The 21,794-nt window shown below is 44.3% G+C and overlaps 2 protein-coding genes across 7 annotated transcripts in view; both read right to left on the bottom strand.

The window, feature by feature from the left end:
- APOLD1 (apolipoprotein L domain containing 1) overlaps nucleotides 1-16,226 on the bottom strand; it is a 62,582-nt gene extending 46,356 nt beyond the window's left edge. For 4 of the 6 annotated variants that reach the window (XM_078450081.2, XM_078450079.2, XM_078450078.2 and 1 more), the window contains exon 1: nucleotides 12,471-12,841. The gene's annotated coding sequence lies outside the window, so the exon portion shown is untranslated. Of the gene's footprint in view, nucleotides 1-12,470; nucleotides 12,843-15,316 lie in introns of those variants that run through there. The other 2 variants (XM_078450080.2, XM_078450082.2) reach the window with 2 other exon arrangements.
- Nucleotides 16,227-16,325: 99 nt separating this feature from the next.
- On the bottom strand, nucleotides 16,326-21,474 carry CDKN1B (cyclin dependent kinase inhibitor 1B). Its single transcript, XM_060658339.2, has 3 exons — nucleotides 20,504-21,474; nucleotides 19,801-19,930; nucleotides 16,326-17,698 (listed from the first exon to the last, which is right to left on the bottom strand). The coding sequence occupies exons 1-2, from the start codon at nucleotides 20,976-20,978 to the stop codon at nucleotides 19,809-19,811; spliced, it is 597 nt and encodes a 198-aa protein (XP_060514322.1). The 5' UTR covers nucleotides 20,979-21,474; the 3' UTR covers nucleotides 16,326-17,698; nucleotides 19,801-19,808.
- Between the last annotated feature and the right edge of the window lie 320 nt (nucleotides 21,475-21,794).

Raw genomic sequence — 21,794 nt, 5'->3', positions numbered from 1 at the left:
ATTTGCAATCATTTTTTCCCCTATTTTTTCCCACTATGAACGAGGGACAATCATAGATACTATTAAAATTGAGCTGGCATGAAGTTTGCAACAGATAGTTCAGGTACAACCTACTGTTCAGTTACTTGCATTCTAATGTATTTTTTCCAAATGAAGGAAAGAGCAGGGAGACATAATTAATGAACAAGGATTTTCAGGTAACATTGGGCACATCTGCCTTTCTATGTGCAGGGAGAGAAAGACTGAAGGTAAGTGCCTAAGGGACCTTGAGATTTGTAGTAAGCTTCCAATTACCTGTTTGAGCCGGGTTGGGAAGGAACTTTGGAACGGCCAACCCATTTTCAAGGAAACAGAGACCTAGATACTAAGTTAGCACATCTAGTTGACAGGAATGCCATGCTCTATTATAGCTATACTATTATATTTTTATAAGCCTTTTAAACAAGAATGAAATGGCTTCTAAAAGATGTGAAATTATCTGCCCAACCTGAAGATGAAAAGTTCACTAGGAAGATGTGATGTGAAGCTTAGAGTAAGTTAATAGATTTTCCCCTTTTAGAAATTTTTAGCATATGAAATGTATCTCTACCCTGCAAGTTACTCCAAGACATATTTTTTAAATATTACTTACAGTTGCTCCCCAGGAAAGGATACATTTCAAATGTATCTTGATTAGACAGTCCCGTGTAACAAAAGTTCCTTTCCTTGAAAAAGTCTGCAGGAGTTCAGAAAACATAGTAACTTCACTTTACTGTAACACTGATACTCTTTTCCTGTGCCAGCTTTTGCCTGCTCCTTTTAGAACACAAAGAATACCCATCTTCTCAATCTCCCTAGCTTTCAGGCCACCTGACGATAGCACAATGCAAATCACTCAGTAACTACATATTTAAATAACCGCTATAGAACAGGAGTTCAGCAGAGGTGTCCTGGGGGAAAAAAAACGAAATCAATGACCCTGTGCAAGATCTGTATTCTCCTCATTCAAAGCCTCCCCAACTATCCGTCCCCACCTGCCAAGCCAACTTTATCTCTCTGTATGGCCCGGAACAACCCCCCCAAATCTAGCTCTTGCATAGCTACCAATCAGAATCAATCCCTTGCTCAAAAATCCTCAAGGACTTCTATATCAGTTAAGATTTGCATTTGGCAGCTAGTAACAGAGACCAGAAATAATAGTGGCTTAAACAAGATAAAAGTGTATTTTTCTTTTACTTAGAGGAATTCGGGAGATAAGCGGTACAGAGCTGGTGTGGCATCGCCTACAGTTCCTGTATCTTTGTGCTCCACAATGCACCTTCTATCCTCAGAAACAAAGGATGCCTCCTCAAGTTGCATCCATCTTATCCACCCTCCAGGCAGCCAGAAGGGGATGGACGGGCAGATGTCAAACTTTTCCTCAAATGCCGCAGATGTCGAAAACTTTTTTTCAAATGCCTTCAGGGGCCTAACGCAGTCCAGCATACTTCAGGAACACTCTTTAAATAACTGCCAGCCCCATGAATGAACAAATTCTGCGGCAGTACTCAAGTAGGGCGATTTATCACTTAGAAAACTTTGGCAAATGTTAACAAGTAGACCCAGGGCACCATATTAGAAACTATCAGGCACAGATTGAAACTCTTAAGAGAGGACACCCCGCTTTAAAATAGCTGCATAATTGGCTTTCCACAGTACTAAAATTCCCAGAGTTAAGAGATTTACTCTGTTGGGTTAAGAGACTATGTTTCCAGTCAAAGGCACTGTGTTATGCTGAGGAATCAGAGAGCGTTAGAATAAGTAAAGGCAGCTTCTGACACACACAAACTTAAAGCACGCATGAAATAAAACTCGAGACTACCTAGCAGCATAGGAATGCCAAAATCAATAGGCATTTCAGAGCAGGGTAAAAGGTCCATGAATGTCACTTGGTAAATGTGAGTCAAGTGATTTGTTACTGCACTAACAAGGTGCAAACAGAAGAGGTTAGTTTAGGGGAGGGAGGGAAACTGCCCGGGGGCTGCTTGGAGCGGGCGACAGGTGGCTGTACTAATTGGCCCCGGGTTGCCCCTGTGCAGTATGAAGGAGTGGACCCCTTAGAAAAGGGGGTGGCTGACAGGCGACCAGAGAGGAGAAGCAGAAAGTAAAGTCAGAAACCATCTCTTGCACGATGGACAGCAAGGACAGCGTGGGTGTCATAAAACGAGTGCCGCATCAAGACCCCAGCTCTGGGTTCCAGTCCTGCCTCAGCCACCCCCCCCCCCCCCAGCTGGGTAACTTTGGGCAGCCGACAACCTCTCTGGGCCTCAATTTTCCCCAAAGAGGGGCTTGAACCAGATGATTCAAGGTCCCCCCAACAGCGTTAAAGTGAACGTTAGGTGATAGTAAGAGCTCCTACTTCAGCCCATCCGGAAAAGGCTGTTGAAATCTACGAGAATGAGTGTTTAAGGAGCAAGAGCAGGTTAGACAGGGGAAGACAGGACGTGTGGGAAGACGGGACGTGGAACCAACGTTGGAAACAAAGCGCCAGACCAAAGAGGCCCTTTTGCTGCTCTGTACCACAGGCCCGAGGTGTCATCTTGGATGTGAGCTTAGGACTTAGCCCAGTCAGCACAGGGAAGGCCTCTTCTCCTATGCGGGGGCTGGGGGGGGGGGGGGGGGGGGGGGGGTAAGGTGGATACTCCAGAGTCGAAAAAATACTAATAAAATGGCAAACACACACATAGCTATTATTTTTATGCAGGCTTTGTCCTAAATTCTTTACCTATTTTTAATTTTTTTTCTAGAGAAAGAGGGCTTTTAAATGGTAAAGAGAGAGGGGCACCTGGGTGGCTCAGTCGGTTGAGCGTCCGACTTCAGCTTAGGTCACGATCTCATGGTCTGTGCGTTCGAGCCCCGCGTCGGGCTCTGGGCTGACAGCTCAGAGCCTGGAGCCTGCTTCGGATTCTGTGTCTCCCTCTCTCTCTGCCCCTCCCCCGTTCATGCTCTGTCTGTCTCTATCTCAAAAATAAATAAATGTTAAAAAAAATTTTTTTTTTTTTTTAAATCGTAAACAGAGAGGCAAAGCAAGAAGCAGAATTAAGGTATGTAACATGCTTGGCCCAGGGCCTGGCACGTGATAGGCACTCATCATCATTGTTGTTGCTGACAAACCAGGGGCTCAAGGAGACGATTCCCCCCCCACTTCCTTCTCCCATATAACCACCCTCTATCTTCTGCAGCGGAGTAAAGGGTGTCCCACTGATGATGGAGCTCCACTCCACTATCCACGGGGTTCCCAGCGCTGCTCAGGTATATATATAACCCCACCTCTGGGCCCCCAGCCACAATCTTCAGTGGAGGATATGCTACAGATAAGCGGTTACTTCCTCCTCTCTCTCCATCACGCCTGCTCCCTTTTCAGTGAAGATTTGTTTTCCTGGCAGAGGGGAGGCGGGGAGGTGAAGGGCAGAGAAGAGAAAGGAAACAAAGAGAAGGTGTAGGAGTGATTTCAGACCCGAGTGCTCCCTGGTGCTGCTATTTAGAGCTTTTGTTTTCGAGCAGTATGGAAGACCGACCCTCTTCCTAGAGACTGAAACCGAAACAACCATGACTGGGGCTGGGAATTACAGGTCACTTAGATTCACTCCAAAAACACCTGAGTTGACAGCTGAGGAAATGAACAGGGAGCAGTGAATTTGCGAACCCCCCTCGCACAAGCCTAAGGGACAGCTTCTTGCTGGGTCGCAGACCGAATGAATGCAGGTGGTTCTATCAGCTTAGCCAGCAGAGGTCTCTCTTTTCCTAAGCTTCAGTTAAAAAAAAAAAAACAACAACAACCCAACTCCATGGGCTGTTCATTTTTATCATCCCTCCTCTGAAGTCTCTTTCCAAAACCAAATAAATAGTGACTCCTTCGGCCAAATTATTTGCAAACATTCAATCCAGTCGCCCAGTAAAAATGGAAGACAAAAACTGTTGAGCTATTTGAAGAAAGGGATTCAGTATCCACTCCTAAACTGTTCACCTGCTTAGAAGATTCACACCACCTGTACCGGCAAAGGGCAAAACACGGGCCGGCACCCAAAACAAGTCAGGCAACCAGCTTCCGTGAGGAGGCAAGGTGAACCAGCAGCTAGTGGGTGTAGGCAAAGTGGGGAGATTCACTTCTTCAGCTCCATCATTTAAAGACCCATAGCAGGCCATAGTATTTTCCAGGAGGAGGGGAGGAGTCCTGCATTGAAGCTGCAATATATTAGTTGTGGCCAGTATCCCCCCTGATGGTCCCAGGACTTCGTGTCCTCTTCATTTACTGAAGCCAGGATTTTTCTTTTAATATTTATTTATTTTTGAGGCAGAGAGAAAGAGAGAGCAAGTGGGGGATGGGCAGAGAGAGAGGGAGACACAGAATCCAAAGCAGGTTCCAGGGTCCGAGCTGTCAGCACAGAGCCTGACACGGGACTCCAACGCACAAACCGTGAGATCATGACTTGAACCGAAGTCTGACGCCTAACTGACTGAGCCACCCAGGCGCCCCAAAGCCAGGGGTTTTTTTGTTTTTTTGTTTTTAATGTTTATTGTTTTTGAGAAAGAGAGAGACACAGAGCGCGAGCAGGGGAGTCTCCAGGTGCCCCTGAAGCCAGTTTTAAAATGTGTTTTATATGGTGTATGTTTAAACAGCATCACAGAGAAACATAAAGGTGCAAGCCTACAGGTCATGATCTCACAGTTCGTGGGTTCCAGCCCCACACGGGGCTTGCTGCTGTCAGCCTGTCAGCATGAAGCCTCCTTCGGATCCTGTCTCCCTCTCTCTGTCCCTTCCCCACTTGGCTCTCTCCCCCCAAAAAATAAAATAAAAAATAAAAAGGTGCAAGCCTAAACATTCTTTCCCACCTCTTATGGAAATTTTTTAAAATTTTTTAATGTTTATTTATTTTTGAGAGAGAGACAGAGTGTGAGCAGGGGAGGGGCACAGAGAGGGAGACACAGAATTTGAAGCAGGCTCCAGGCTGAGCTGTCAGCACAGAGCCTGACGTGGGGCTTGAACCCATGGACTGGGAGGTCATGACCTGAGCCAAAGTCGGCCACTTAACCGACTGAACCACCCAGGTGCCCCCCACCTCTTATGGAAATAATCCTGATCAAGACTAAGGGCTTTGACCAGAATTAGATAAAATGAGGAAATAAGCAAGTTTAACTGAAGCTGCACAAGTCTCTTCAAGTATCCAATGGCTTCCCATTGCTCTTAAAGTCAAGTCCAGAATTCCTAATGTGGCTTCCTTCAAAAGCCCATCTGGACTTGCCCACAGGTCCCCCACAGCACTCACTCCCAGCCACAAGCACCTTTCTTCACTTCCTCAAAGTCCTTCCCTGCCTTGGAGCTTTGGACTGGCTCAGCCTGGGTCTCTCTTCTTCCCCTCCTTCCTTAGACTGGTTAACTCCTGCTCAGCCTCCAGATCTCAGCTGAAGGTCATTTCCTTAGGAGAGACTTGATAGCCGCCACCACTAGGTTAGGCCCCCTGTTTCTAACGCTTACAGCATCCTACATGGCAACGACTACAACACAGGGGACTTCTGGCCAACGACAGAAAGCCCCTCGTGGAGAGACAGGTTTTTCAAGACTTGTTTCTTTTTGGTGAACACAGGCTGGCTAGGGGAAAGAATTTGGATTTCAGTCCCCCTTTGCTCTCTCAGCTAGACACCTTTGTATGGGGCCCAAACCATGGGAGCCTAAGACAGAATCTTTGAGATCCCTTCACAACACTTATCCTTCAGAACACTCACCTAAATTGCATGTAATAATCATGGCTGTGATGCCCTGTCCATCTCCTCCAACAGCCTGAAGAGGGCAATGCTCCCATTTGTTACGCTGAAAACAGAGCCTGGCCCTTAGCACGCAACAATGAAGCAGTGTTTGGCATCACTAAGCAACCATGAAGTTATCACATGCTTTTTTTTGAAGCAAGATAATAAATGTCCACCGTTCAGCCTGTACTGTTGTACTAGCATCTTCCTTTGACTCCTGCGAATATGTGGTTTTCAGCCAAAAATCAGGATTCTAGCTTCCCTGGAAAATAACCTGATCCGCAGGGATAGACTACGTGATCCTGACTAGGAAACAGAAATCACAGAATTGTGCGCCAGAAGGAACCTATAAATCAACTTGTTTAACTTCCCCACTTTACAGGAAATCAAGGATTAGAATATTTTCGTCTGTAAAATGAACACTGGATGCAGTGATCTTCCATACCTGGTATTCTGAGATCCTAAGATTTGCCTCAAACCAGTCCCATGGAGAGTGACAGCTCAAGGTTGGTCTGGTTAGCAAACTAGAAATTTAAAACAATCTCCTGAGCACTACGTCCGACATAACAAAACTAAGACAGGGAGTTAGTTAATCTGTTGAATTCCGGGCAGAATCCCTGGGTGTGCCAAATCCCAAAGATCTAGGAATGTGAGGTTTGGGATAATGTTACCCACAGGATCCCTTGTGCCAAAAAAGATGGAATTGGCTCAATTTTCCATGGTTTGTTAAGATATTCCCGACTTAATGGGAATGATATTTATACCTCGTTTGTGTGCCCTGGAAAGAAAACCATATACCCAAAGACACACGCTCCTCATAATTCATATATGGATTTACTGATATCTGAAACTAGACAGAAATAGACAGAAAAGGAGGGGATAGGCATTATAGAAATGCTTGTTCTCCGCCAATGTCTGAGAAAAGAGACTAAGACACAAAGAGAAACTTATTCTGCATTAAAGAACTGTAAGGATAATTATTTTTCAAATTCGAAACATGTTTATAGTTGTTTCTTGTTAAAAACTGTTTACAAAAATGAGGTCATACCATAAATATTGCTCTGTGCCTGCTTTAATATTATTGAAAACTCTCCGTATTAACGCAGATAAAGCTACCTGGGGTGTTTTAATGACTGCGATCTATGTCATTCTTGGATATACCATATTCAAATAATCAATCCCACGTTCCTATATCTAAGGAGTTGTTCAGTTGTTTACTTTTTTGTTTCTTTTTATAATCAAATATATAACTTCACAATGGTCATTCTGGTAAATATATCTTTAGTCATTATTTCCCAAAAGTAAACTTGTAGAAGATGAATTGTTAAATCAAAAAGTAAACCCACAGTATATAATGTAAAATATAATGTGTGTGTGTGTGTGTGTGCGTGGGGAGGGGCAGGGGAGAGATTTAACATTTTTCCCATGTGGTTGGCTATAACCCTATAACCTAACACCATTTATTCCATAATATAGTCTCTCTCTACTGATTTGACATTTTGCATTTTATCATATAATAAATTCTGCTTGAAGCTTTTCAGAGAATAGAGAAGTTGAAGCAAAAGCCAGTTAAGGTGATGACTTATCAGCTCAGATTACCAGCTGATATATAGAAATTAAAAGCAGGAATGGATGGGGGCAGCTGGGTGGCTCAGTCAGTTGGGTGTCTGACTTCAGCTCAGTTCATCTCACAACTCGTGAGTTCAAGCCCCGAGTCAGGCTCTGTGCTGACAGCTCAGAGCCTGGAGCCTGCTTCGGATTCTGTGTCTCCCTCTTTCTCTGCCCCTCCCTTGCTCATACTGTCTCTCTCTCTTTCAAAAATAAATTAACATTTAAAAAAAATTTTAAAGCAGAAATGGATGAAATGTGTCAAAAAGGTGGTTGTATTCATTTTAAGAGGCTGACTCAGCTAGAACTTCTAGTATGATGTTGAATAGGAGTGTTAAGAGATAATATTTTTGCTGTCTCTCAGCTTTAGTAGTAAAGCATCCAGTTTGTCATCAGTAGGTATCATGTTAGCCCTAGGTAATTTTTGGAGATGTTCATTATCCAATTTAGGAAGTTTTCTATTCCTTTTTTTGCTGAGTTTTTATCATGAAGGATGTTGGATTTTTCCAAGTACTTTTGCTGCATCAACTGATATGATTTATGATTTTTCTTTAGACTGTTAGTGTGGTAGGTTATATTGATTTTCAAATGTTGAACCAAACTTGCAAACATAAAATAAATCCACCTGGCCATAGTGTTAAAAAAAAAAAAAAAAAAAAAAAGGAGGCTGATTCAGGGGAATGTCTATGGGCAAAAAAAGGTGATGGCACTAAGCCAAAAACTAGCAGGTTTGGATTGAGAGGAATCTTACACTGAATTTGAAAGGTGGTCATGGCTTCCACACATGCAAACTCTTTGCTTCTCTGGTCACCAATGAAGCCAGGAAAAAAAAAAAAAAAAAAAAAAAAAATCACTCAGCCTTGGATAGAAAGGAGGGAAGCAAAGGTTAAACTATCAAGAAAGGATGATGGCGATCTTTGTATCTGAGTGATGCTAATTGTGAATATAGTTGCCTAAACTTATGTATTCTATATGTAATTTATATCCCAATAGTTTTAAGCTACAGTTGAGTATGTTCTCATATTTTAAGAGCCTTTTGTTCTCTTTCTGAAAACTGTGTTTATATCCTTTCTTATTTTTCTGTTGGTTTGCTTTTTCTCATTGATTTGTAGGAACTTTATATTTATCAGGGAAATTAGCCCTTCAGTATATGGGTTGTGAACATTTTCCCAGTTTGCCATTGTATTTGTGTGAGTGTGTGTGTATGTTATTGACTTAGTACCACAAACAAATCTATACAAGGTCCTTTTTGAGATAATTAGAGATGGCCCTAAACTGAACAAATGCCTTACTTTTTAAGCTTTTTTAAAAATTGTGTTAAGTATACATAACAAAAATTTGACCATTTTAACTATTTTTTGCAATATATTAATTCTGTTTATTAAATACTCCATAAAAAAATTGTTCTTAAGAGTGGTAACAGCAGCAGGGTGCCTGAGTGGCTCAGTCAGGTGAGCATCTGACTTGATCTTGGTTCAGGTCATGACATCATGGTTTGTAGGATTGAGCCCCATGACGGGCTCAGGCTTGGCATTGGTAGTGCCCAGCCTGCTTAGAATTCTCTCTCTCCCTCTCTCTGTCCCTCCCCAGCTTGTGCGTGCGTGCACTCTCTCTCTCCAAATAAATTTAAAACCTTAAAAAAAAAAACAAAAGTGAGAATTAAAACTGAGAAATAGGAGCGCCCGGGGGGCTTAGTCCGTTAAGCATCTGACTCTTGGTTTTGACTCAGGTCATGATCTCATGGCTCATGAGCAAGCGCAGCATGGGGCTCACACTGACAGTGCTGAGCCTGCTTTGGATCCTCACTCTCTCCCTCTCTCTCTCTGCCCCTCCCCCCATTCACACGCGCACTCTCTGTCTCTGTTGAAAATAAACATTTTTTTTTTAACTGAGAAACATATTTACAAGGTTAATATAGCAGATTGTGGATGGTTACTTGAGAATCCAAGATAAGAACTGGATGTCTCTGTTAATTATATCGTTTATAAATATATGGAATGATTAGTATTTATTATATAACTGGTACTGTGGTAAGTACTGCCCATACATTATCCCACTGAATAGATTAATAATCCTGTGAGAGAGGTAAATGCATCCTCATGATATAGCCAAAGAAATAGAAACTTTAAAAGGTGAAGTAACTTGCAAAAGGTCTTATAGGCAATGAGTTAGGTAACTGGGACTCAAACCCAAGCAGTCTGATTTCAGAGCCTGAAGTGCAACCACCATACCCATGTCTCACAAAGGATTCACAGAACACTGTGTAGGAGATTCTTTTAGACAGAACATGGACAGACTTTAAAATGTTTCCAGTAGTTGTGTGCGTATGTATGTGTGTGTGCCTGTAGAAGTGTACGTAAGTATATATGCATGTATGTATGTATTTAAATACGCATATAATTTGCCACTTTAACCATTTTTTATTTATTTTTAAGTTTATTTATTTATTTTGAGACAGAGAGAGTGCAAGCAGGAGAGGGGTAGAAAGAGAGGGAGATTAAGAATCCCAAGCAGGCTCTGTGCTGTCAGCACAGAGACCAATGTGGGGGGTTCGATCTCACGAACCGACCCGTGAGATCATGACCTGAGCAGAGATCGAGAGTCAGTCGCTAAACCAACTGTGCCACCCAGGCGCCCCTAACCATTTTTTAAATGCATAGCTCAGTGGAATTAAGTATATTCATGTTGTTGTGCAACTATTACCCCAAGCCATTGTCTCTGACTTTGCTCTGAAAGCCTTTGCCATACAGAACATTTTTACTCTTATGTCATTGAATTTAACAATACTATATTTAATAGATTCTGCTTTGTTTCATACCTAGAAAGACCTTCCCCGCTCTGAGATTATATTTTTGAAAAGTCCCCTGAAGTTTCTTCTAGTGTGTCTCTAATTTCATTTTTTTACACTTCAGGAAAAAAGTGTAAGTTTTTACACTTCTTTAATCCTTCAGGAATCGATCCTAGTATAAAGTATGAGATAAGGATCCCACTCCATTTTTTTTAAATGCTAGTAGGAATTACATTTCCAGCTAGACAAATTCATTTTAAAACCAAATAGGAAAAAAGTCAAGCAAAAGCAGCCAAATTCTGGGAAAATTCTGGGAAAAAAGCAGATTAAAGGGACTGGTTGGATGTAGAATATTAGTGTTACCAGAAGTAAAATTACAGTAATTAAAATAATATAGTCCTGAGTGCATAAACAAATAGAACAATGGAATGGAATAGGATAATCAGAACTTAACAGAATTTAATATAAAAGCATAAATTTAATTATCCCCTTTATCATCTTGAGTATTTCTATCCAAGAATATGGGACACCCTTTCATTTGTTCAAGTCTTCCGTTAGAGATACATCCACAGAATGAGAACCTTCCTCCATCTGCCCCCTGCCTTCCTCTCCACTAAAGAGTGACAAGTAGTGAAAAGTTACCTGTGGAGGCTTTGTTTGGGGTCTAAATTGCTTCCCAGCATCATTCCTAACATATTGGATTCCCCAGTGTCTCTCTCTATTCACATAATGTGGAAAGCTGTTATCAAGTCAGATTTAATCAGACATATCTGTACCATAGGTCCACAGTCTGGGCCCAAACCCAATACTAAGTGTTAAAGATGAAACAGTAGGTGTTCGGTGTTGGCAGAATTCTTTTTAAAGTTTCCAGAGGCTGAATTTGGGCCTTGCTTTCAGTTGGGAAGTTAGGACAGCAATTGGAAGTTACCAGCTACTCTCAAAGATAGTGCTTCAAGTGATCATAGGTGTTGGTCTAGAACAGCAATGTCTAACGGAAATATAATGGGAGTCATATATGCAAATTAAAATGGTCTAGTAACCACACCAAAAAAAAAAAAAACGGGAAAAGAAACAGATAAAATTAAATTTCATATTTTTATTTGATCCAATATATCAAAAATATGATCACTTCAATATGTAATCAATACAAAAATTATTGAGATATTTAACATTCTTTTTCATACTAATTCTTGGAAACCTGGTGTATATTTCACAGTTACATCTCAATTTGGACGAGCCACATTCAAATGCTCGATAGCTACATATGGCTTCTGGCTACCATATTGGAAGGTACAACTCTAGAAGAAATCTTCCTTGAGTGCAACTCAAGGAAAATTGCTTAATTTATTGAATATCCATAAAGTCCAAGATTGGAAATACCATATCTCAAGGGTCTAGAACAGACTTTGGAAGTAACTAGTCCTCATACTCACTTGATATTTTTCCCCTGTCTACAATGTCCTTATCAAGGGGTCATCCAGACTAGTGCCTGACTCACACTTCCAGGGATGATGAGCTCACTACTTCCTGAGGCTAGCCAGTCCATCTGGGGACTTTCTTAACTCAAACAAATTCCTTACTAAGGGCACAGGCAGGTTAGTTTACGGTGGTCCAAGTTAGGTTGTGTAAGTAAAGGATTGATTGGGTTAGGAAGGACTGGAGGAGGTAAGAACTAAAAAATGGCTGGGGAGTTAAGTGGAGTTAAGAACTGTTAAGACTGAAGGCTGGGGCTGGACGTCAGGTTAAAATCATTAGTTACACTGCCACAAGAGTAAGAGACTCCCAAAATGTAGGCATATATGCTAGTTTCACTAATGTGAAAATAGAGTGATTTAGAGAGTAATTTGAATTACTATAAACTTTTGAAATTTTCACAGCAAAGTAAAACATAATTGAGTTACAATTAATGCAGGATATCGTTTCAATTAGACCCGTAATACAACCAACATTCTCCTAAATCTTAAAGTACTTTATCAAAAGAATTAATTTCCAGACCCAGAAATCAAAAGGCACTTGAAAAGTCATATTTCCTTTCTTAATTTTTTTCTCAATTTTATTTTAACATTTTCCTTACTCAAAAGCACTCTGGAAATCAAAAAGAGAAAACTTCCTTTAAATTTTTTCAATAAAAATGACAGCGACTTGGCTGAATTATGATGGAATCTGGCTGGGTAGCACTTGAAATAATAGACCTGATCTGTCTTTACATCTCCCCGGTTTCTTTTCTTTCCTTTTTTTTTTCCCCTCTAGGTTGTAAGGTGCTCTTTTCCGGGCCACCTTCATCCCCAGCCCCCTCCCTCCCCAAGTCTACCTTTCCAAGGCAGGGGAAGGTGCATCTTCTCTTGGGCTTCCGTCAGCGCCTCCCTAGCACCTCTGGCCAGCAGCCGGCGAAACGGCGTGCCCCGGACATCCATTAACGTTTTATACTACATCTCTGCCCCCGCCAAAGCTGCTCGGGTTTCTTTACCGCGGCCCCACGCTCCCCCACCCGCCTGCACCCTGTCAACGGCACTTTGGGGCAAAATTTTGGAACAGACAGATGCTCCGCCCACCCTCCTCCCCAGAACCAGCTGAAGCTCCCCAGTTCGGGGCGCCGAAATAGGTTTCGTCACACGATGTGGGGTACCGTATTTTTTACAAGCAAACAAGCATCCAAAAAAAAAATTCAAACTGCACCGTCGGGCCAATGGGGAAGGAGCGGGAGGTGGGCGGAGGAAGAGCGCAGCGGGCGGGCGGGGCGGGCGCGGGGGCTGGTACCGCAGGGGATTCGTGAAAACGCGCCGGGCGCAAGGTTTGGGGCTTTTTTTTTTTTTTTTTTTTTTTTCTTCCCTTTCCTCCCAAACCAGCTAAAGCGCGAGAAGCTGGAGGCTTTCGGATCCACCTTAAATTTTCAGTGGACTCGGCGCAGGGGTCAGTGGGCGCAGCCAATGCCAATCAAGTTTACAACCACCAGCCCGGGAGGGAAAAAAGAGAGGAAAAAAATAATCTTCAAGTTCCCTAGTCCTATACACACTCGGACGGACGCACGCACTCACATACGCGGGCACACAAAAGGAAGCGGGGGTGGGAGGGGTGGTGGAACAGGCGCCCGAGGGAGGAGGGTGGGGGTAAATGTTTGCAAAACGCTCGTTTGGGGCTCGGTGCCCGCGGCCCGAGCGCTTGGGGAAGGCGCGCGGGAAGCGCGGCCCGACCCGAGCGCCATGATGGTCGCCGCGGTTCGGAGCCCATTTTCTGGAGGGGGAGCTGCAATGATGCAATCCCCCGGCCCCGCGTCCCGGCTGCGCGCCCTTCTCCCTGCCTTTTCTTAGCGTTCTTTGAGGCGCGTCGACGCTTCGCGCCCAACACGCATCGATTTCTTGTTGTATTTTGTGCTTTCTGATTCCTGCCTACTGTGTGTCCCCACGCGAGACAGGCCTGGGACTTGAGTGTCCGTGTAAATACTTTCGCTTCTGCAGGGTCTGACTGAGGCTGACCCCACCCCACTCCACCCCACCCCCACGCGAGCCAAGATCCGGGAGGTTTCCTCCCCCTTACCCCGCCGTGGATGAGGCGGGGGTGGGGGGGATCTAGCCTGACTGTGGGCGCTTCTTCTCTGCCGCCGCCCCCCTCCCCAGTTTCGCTTACAGGATTTTTACCTTACTGTTGCCCGGGAGGGAGGGGAGCGGGCGTAGGGTGTGGCTCAGGTAAAAGAGATGGCAAATTTAAAAAAGAAATTCGCACTCTGAAAAACAGATTGGAGATCCAGATAGGCTTTTAAAACACCTTTTTCAGTCCTAAAAAGCTTATGAAGAGCAAGTGTTACGCTCACAATGATGAAGATGAAATGGCGAAGACGGCGTTTCCCGGCCGCCGGGAAAGGTCGCCTGGCGCGGCCGGGGCGGTGGGCGCACCCGGGCCTGAAAGGCCGCGCGCCCCGCTCCCATCCTGTGGATTTGCACGGTCCCTTCTGTCCCCCAGTCATGCCCCTGGCCCCACGTTTTCCTATTTCTTCCCTGCCCCAGTCCGACGCGTTGGACAGCTGGGGATGCGATGGGGGGTGGGGTTTGGGGGGGAGCTGGATTTTGCAAAACGGCTGTAAAGGAGGAAGCGACCCCGCAAGCGGCTGTGGCGCTCGGCCCCTCCTGCGCGTCGCTGCGGTCCTCCTTGGCCGCCGGCGAGCCGGGAAGCCTTTCGAAATGCGCGGGGCTGCGGATCATTGGAGCCCAGGGTGGGGGTGGGAGCGGGCTGCTGCCCCGGAGGGTCCGCAGATTCGGAAAGGTTCTCCCCTTCGCTCAGGTCCCCCCACCGATCTGGAATATGGCAGGGTGCTTGGTGTAGAGGGTCTGACTGTGGAGAGAAGTAGGGGCTTCCGCTTCTTTCTCAACCCAGAGGAGAGATGATGAGGGAGGAAAGTTTCCGAGAAACCGCCCCGCGCCGCTGCGCGGGCCGGGGAGCAGCCGCCCTCCACGGCCTGCGGGGCGCCCCGAGCGCGGGAACTGCGCGCAGCCACCCCGGCGGCGCGGGCGCTGCAAGTGGCAGAAATGCAGCGAGACTTGATGGCCTTTTCGTCGCGGGGCGCCAGCCAGCCCGACGCCGCAACTGCCGCGGCAGGCGGGAGCGGGGCTTCGGGGCAGTTTGGGGAGACGACGGCGCAGTGGCCGGGGTAGCGGAGCAGGATTTGGCTGGCGCCGGCTGCCGCGACCCCTCAGAGGGACGCCCGCGGCGGGCCCAGCGGTCCGGGACCAGGGAAGGGACGCTCCGAATCTCGGGGACGCACTTGGAGAGTTGACACAGACGTGTAAAGGATCCACCCGGTGACTTGGGGGCTGCGTTCCTGTGAACGTGCCTGGCGCGGCCAGCATCCACTTCTTCCTGGCCCTACACTCCTAAAACGCAGTCTCTAAAAATTCACATTAAGGATGCCGCTTGAGGGAAGGAAAATAGGGTGCAGGCAGCAATTAAGAGGATTTTTTTCCCTCTGTTAGAGACACTTTTTAAGTACTCTTTTTGGTTCAGAGAAACTAATTTTATTTCATTATTTCCTGACTCTCCATTCCTTCCTCCCCATTTTGAATTGTTTTTCTTGCTTTCTCAGTGTCTTCCTGAAAAACACCCTGTATGCGTGTTTTGAATAGAATCACAAAAACACCTTTAGCCTTTAATTAAAATAATACCTACTTGGAAGATGTAGCTCCGCCACCAAAGGACCTTCTTTTCTCCTTCCCGGCAGCCGAAGAGAGTCAACTCTGCTCTTTTTTTTTTTTGCTTTGCTTTCTTCTTTTTTTTTTTTTCTTTAACAGCTTCAGGTCAAAATAAGTTTTAAAACTGTCTTGTGTAGAGCCCCCTTTGGGGTGCAATAATGTAAATGCTAGTATTTCAGGTAAACAATTTAACCCAAGTTCAAATGTTTGCGATTTAACCATTTGCAGAATCCTAGAAAAAAAAATTTACACCTTAGCCACATTTTTAAGAGAATGTGTAATAACAGGAATCATTTTTAGTAAATTTGACTTTAAAATACCTTGTTTAAGTTTTTCTTATTAAAGTAAAAAATATCTACCTCTGCCACGTCAACATGGGCCCCAAACCCTCAGATTTGGTATTTAGATTAACCAGTCTTGGGTTGTGTAGATTATAACCAGGAAATTTCAGGATTGAAGGATTTGTTATGACCAGTTTGAAGAATACCTGTTCCATCTAAATTAGTGTGGAATTCCAATTTCTAAAGGACCTATATATATCTAAATATTTTTGACAAGAGGTGTAGATTAGGTGGTCTGAACAATCGCTCTAATTTCCCACAACACTTGCATGTGTAAATACGGAATTTAGAGAAGTCACCATGTTACTTTCATTTTCAGTCCTGCAAATGTATGAACAGTCTACACTTATGTAAAAATGTTTGAGTCGGACACATATCCTAGAAGATATAAATATTGGAACTAATGGAGATTTGACAATCTTATTTATATGAAAATGTGGCTTTTCCACTTTCCACGTCTAAAGCTTTGTTCACTCATACAGAACTAAGTGGAAAATACTATCACATTCAGAACCACACAAACATCATCTGAGATGTGGGCCTAAATTATCAAGATATTTGCCACTTCATATTATATTTGTGTAAATACACCCATAATGCCAGGTCAAATACCTCAAAGCTTAGTAAAGCACATTACAGTTCAACTCGATAGCTATGGAAGTTTTCTTTATTGATTGCTTGATGTGTAACAATAATTGGCATCTTTTTCACACATTACAAAAAATTATACTTGGCTCAGTATGCAACCTTTTAAGCATAGCCATATTATTTAACAGAAGAAGGGAAAAAATCTATTCTACCCAATACAGCATTTACAAATGCACAAAACATGCCACTTTGGCTTGTATATGGTCTAGATTAAAAAAAAAAAAATCTCTTTTTAACATAAATAAGTTAGTATAATTTTTCAGTGTCTTTACAGAGTTATGTACACAGGTACACTTCAAATGGTTTTGTTTCATACACATACACAGGCAATGTAAAAATACTGTTTAAAGATGTAGTATCCATTTCAGTAATTCCACGTATGCTTTTCTCTATATGCACTTTCCTTTAAAAACACCATTTCCTTGGGGCAAATTAACAAATAAAACGAGAACCTTTAAATTAAAATTATTTCATTATTTTTATGTGAAGTTACTGAAAGATGTTTAAAAAATATCCAAGGTATTAGAATTATTTTGACTGTGTCTACACAGCTCAAAGTCCAAAGAAAATTAAGAAATCTTCTCAGCAAACCTGATAAAAATTAGATGGTTAAATCTGAGCATTTAGAACTCCCCCATACACCCCAGATATTTGCCCAGAATTACCTGAAAGGATTACCTAACTGCTGAATAATTAAATGGTAAATTCCAATTTTAAGAGAAACTGAAGGGGGGTGGGGGGCGGGGGGAATAAGAGGATAGTTTTTTGTTTAAAAAAAAAAAAAAAAGCCATTTGCCACTACATAACGGAATCATCAGAGCTCCCAAATGAGAAAAAGCTTCATGTACAAAAAAATTAGCAATTATTTGCAACCAGTGTTCAAATTTGGATGATTTTTTAAAAATGAATTATCAGTTTTCACTGAAAGAGACATTACATCTTTAAAGAAAACAATTCAAACCCTTCCCCAAAACTGCTTCTCTTCATGCAAGTCAAATATTTTTCTCCTTGCTCTAAATGGAAGCAAGCTCTTCAGAACCCCCCCCCCCACGCCAATTCCTCAGCCCCACCCTGCCTTCCCTCCCCCCAAAGTTTATGTGCTACATAAAAGGTAAAAACTATATACACAGGTAGTACAATGAAGCAAATAAGGAAAAACCTAATTGCACAATGCTACATCCAATGCTTTTAGAGGCAGATCATTTAAGAGTGCCTAAAATTTTAGTGTTATTGTGTTGTTGCTTTTCAGTGCTTATACAGGATGTCCACTCCATGGAGTCAGAGATATGTATTTAAAATTTTTAATTTATATCTTCCTTGCTTCATCAAGCAGTGATGTATCTGATAAACAAGGAAACGTGCTCTTAATTCTGCAAAAGAAACAAGAAGAAAGAATTAGGAGAAAAAGCACTAGAATGGCATTACCAATAAAGTACAGGAATTATTTTGTCACTGTCTTAGTTGTGAAATACCTGAGCAATGGAAAAGAAAGTGTGTACTAAAAGCTGATGACCATAGTCCTCTCCATCCAACGTTTCCTTCACTGGATTTTTTACTTTTCTCCGTGTTGTTTATTTTTGTTTAGAGGAGTGGGATCTCAACAGTGGGGAGATTTGTCCCCCAGGGGACGTGTGGCAATGTTTGGAGACATTTTAGGTTGTCACACTGGGGGTGGGAGGTTGCTACTGGCATCTGTTGGGAAAGGCCAGGGCTGCTGCCAAACATTCTACTAATGTACAGGACAGCCTCCCACAACAAAGAATTATTCAGCCCAAAATGTCAATAGTGCAGAGGTTGAGAAACCCTGGTCTAGAGAATCGGGGTCAAAGACAGTGAGAAAGAAAGGAGAATTAAGAAACTGTAACACTTAAGAGTATCAAAGTTTTCTAAATTTGAAAAATAAGTGGAACTGTAACTTATAAATGCTCTCCAAAGAAAATTCTATTAACTTTTTTTTTTTTCAAAATATTCTTGTTTCTCAGTCATATGCAAAATATACACAAGAATGCTTTTGAGGAGGTCCTTACCACTATTTCTAGTATTCTCTGAACTGGCAATGTTTACTAACAAATGCCTCTCTCTATGTCAGAATGGGACCAGATCAAAATCCAATAGGTGTGATTCACTGTGGCTCATCTGATGAGCTAAGCTTCAGGTCACAAACCACAAGTCCCAAGCTGCAGGTGGCTTCAGAAAATTTTTTTCATCCACTTTTCCCACTTTGTATACAGCTGTAATATAGAAGTCCTATAGTGATGTTTTGTATAACCTTTGAAAAATGCCAGATGTGTGTGAAGAAGTCATATATATGACACTATGATTTAAAAACACAACAAACTTGAATCTCACCTTAATCTCTAGGTTCCTTTATTTTTTTTTATAAATGAGGATTTTTAAAAGCCAGGATCAACATGTACTAAAATCTCTTTATGTGCTAAGCTACGAGTGCATGGGGGGGGGGGGGGGGGGGGGGGAGGTCACAGTTCTTATCAGTAAGAAGTTTACAAACTATTAACATATTCACTTTGATCATTATAGATAGCCAATCCATGGTAAATTGAGGGCTGAATTATTCAAATTAGCTGTCCATATTGACCAGATTTTAGTATATGGAAAAAGTCTCCACTTCTCTTCTGTGGGGTAGACCTGCCCTTGCCGGCCCTTATGACTATTCACGGTTTCTCCTAAAATATCCAAATCATCCTGTTATAGCACAATTAGCATACACATGCTGACGTGTTCCTGGATTGCTTACTCCAGCAGAGTTAATTTAACTTCTGCTTTGTGACTTCGGAAGTTATCATCAGAAATTCTGTAGGAACCTTAGTATTTTTGAGGTTTCCAGTTTGGTTTTTTTAAATACACAGGGTTCCTTTCTTGTTCCCAAAACTTGTAAGAAAACAGGGAAAGCGGCAGTTTATGAAAATGACAAAAATAAAAGCATGTAACCATTGGGTTAACCAAATAGGAACCATTTGTACCTAACTTTTCCCTCAAATTTTAATCATTTACTTGCCATGTTCCCCACGTATGGCTCGAAATCTGTTACAGACTCAACTTGAATCCCTGGGAAATGAATTCTCATGAAGTGAGACTGAGGCATACCCCAGTTCCTGTTCAGAAGAAGTTAAGAACCTACTGTTCCCCAACATGTTTTGGTGGGATTCACAGGGAATTGGCCTTCTATCCATTGGGCCTTGGTCACAAGTACTTGCCGAGGACACTTGGTCTAGTCATTCCATGTTTCAAGGGAAAATTATGTCAGGACGTGGAAAGCGTGAAGCACCACAGTACCCCGGAATCCAGTGATGCCCCAGCTTTTCCCGTTCCTATTTTTTGACCTCACAAAATATAAACAAAAACGAAAACCCACAAACTCTATAATCTGCCAGTAACCACTAAGATCAGGTTATCTTGGGGTTTGAAAGCCCAATTCGGGATGTAAGTTACTTGCGCCTAGCCATCAACCCACCGATGAGTTTACGTTTGACGTCTTCTCAGGCCAGGCTTCTTGGGCGTCTGCTCCACTGAACCCGCGTTCGGGGAACCGTCTGAGACATTTTCTTCTGTTCTGTTGGCTCTTTTGTTTTGAGGAGAGGAATCTAAGGGCAGGAGGGAATTTTAAAAAGAACACACAATCTTTATTAGAAAAACAATGGCTGACAGAAGTTGGCACAATAGGTAGGGGATGAAAAACCCACACCTCCACCCACAATCCTGGATCCGTCATTCCCAGTGGCCTTTAAGGGCACAGAATGAGGTTGTTTTCACATAACAGAAAGTGTATTCTACGCCCCAAAGCTCTCTGTCCATTGCGAAGACGGAGGCCGTGGATACACATCCCAACGTTGTCACAGACCCACCGCGGGCTAGCGGGGAGGAACTGCCATGTTTTCGGTTAGAGAAATTATCAGATAATACCATCTCAGGCTCCTGACTTAAAAATAATAAACAGGCAAGCAGTCAGCCGGATAGCATTTAAAACCCAAGATTAGGCCACTTCGCTCCCCACAAGCTAAATCAGAATATGCTACAAAAGTAAGTAAATAAATGAATAAACAAACAAACAAACAAATAAATAAATAAAAAGCTTAGGTTAAGACCCTCAAGCAGGCAAAGCGGTGCCCCGGACGGACAGACAGACAGACATTTTCTACTTGGGGAAGGGTCATTACCATCTGTAGCAGGTCGCTTCCTTATCCCAGGGCACTGCTCCGCTAACCCCGTCTGGTTGTCCGATGTATCAGTCTTTTGGTCTACCAAATGTGTGTCCTCTGTGTTTGCCTGAGACCCAATTAAAGGCACCGCCTGGCGGTTCCCGCTGACATCCTGGCTCTCCTGCGCCGGCACCTTGCAGGCGCCTTTGGGTGGCCGCGGGGGTCTGTAGTAGAACTCGGGCAAGCTGCCCTTTTCCACCTCTTGCCACTCGTATTTGCCCTCCAGGGGCTTGTGATTCTGGAAATCAAAATTCCACTTGCGCTGGCTTGCCTCTTCCATGTCTCTGCAGTGCTTCTCCAAGTCCCGGGTCAACTCTTCGTGGTTGACCGGGCCGAAGAGGTTCCTGCAGGCGGAGGGCTTGGGGTACTCCGCCTGTCTGGCGTCCATCCGCTCCAGGCTCGGGCTCCCGTTAGACACTCGCACGTTTGACATCTTCCTCCCGGGTCTCTACGACCGCCTCGCGCGCGCTCTCCGAAAACAAAACTGAACAAAACAAAACGCCCCGACCCAGCCCGAACCCCTCTTATAAGCCCTGCGACTGCGCTCCGAGCCAAGAGAAACAAACACGGACAAGTAACTGCCCGAGCGTCAGGGGCGCGCTGGCTCTGGGGGAGGGGTGAGGGGAAGCCCCGGCCAGGCAGCCGAGAGCCGCCGCCGATCAAGTGTACCGGCGAGCGGGAGGGCGGGGAGGGGAGGGGAGAGGAGAGAGGAGGGGGGTGGCAAAGCCAGTCCAGGTCCCGGGCTGCTGCGAGCCCGCGGGTCCCGCCAACCGAGCGGCTCTCCAAACCTTGGCGGCGTCGGAGTCGCGGAGCGGCGAGGCTCTGGGGACAGGGGAGGGGGAGAAAAACACCCCGAAAAGACGAGCCCCCTTTTTTTAGTTGCCCAATATGGCGGTGGAAGGGAGGCTGACGAAGAAGAAAATGATTGACACCGCAAGTCTATTTAAACAGAGGAGGAGATCCATTGGTTGCGGCGCCGGGAGCCGCCCCGCCGCGGCTGGCAAGCCCGGCCTTAAGGTGGCCCGGCGCGTCCCCGCCCGCGCGCGCGCGCGCGCCGACTCCGACAGCGCCGCCCGGAGATTGGCTGGTCGCGTGACTGCCGGAGGTGCGCCGCTGCCAGCAAACCTGCTCCGGCTGGCCTCGGAGAAATTAAAAACGAGACAAACAAACTAGCCAAACGGCCGGGGAGCCGGGGAGGGGCGGGGGCGGCGGGACCTCGGGTTCAGGTCACCGCGCTGCGCTGGCTGGC

Source organism: Panthera onca, chromosome B4, assembly GCF_046562875.1.
Source record: "Panthera onca isolate mPanOnc1 chromosome B4, mPanOnc1 haplotype 2, whole genome shotgun sequence".
NCBI classification, from domain to species: Eukaryota; Metazoa; Chordata; class Mammalia; order Carnivora; family Felidae; genus Panthera; species Panthera onca.
This window is presented reverse-complemented; position numbering and strand designations above follow the sequence as displayed.

What these genes read in the sequence shown, in the direction of transcription:
- CDKN1B (XM_060658339.2), bottom strand. Translation starts at nt 20,978, where the DNA reads ATGTCAAACGTGCGAGTGTCTAACGGGAGCCCGAGCCTGGAGCGGATG. An exon ending in GAAGCGACCTGCTACAGATG is followed by an intron (nt 19,931 to 20,503) that starts GTAATGACCCTT and finishes TCCTGCCCTTAG; the next exon opens with ATTCCTCTCCTCAAAACAAA.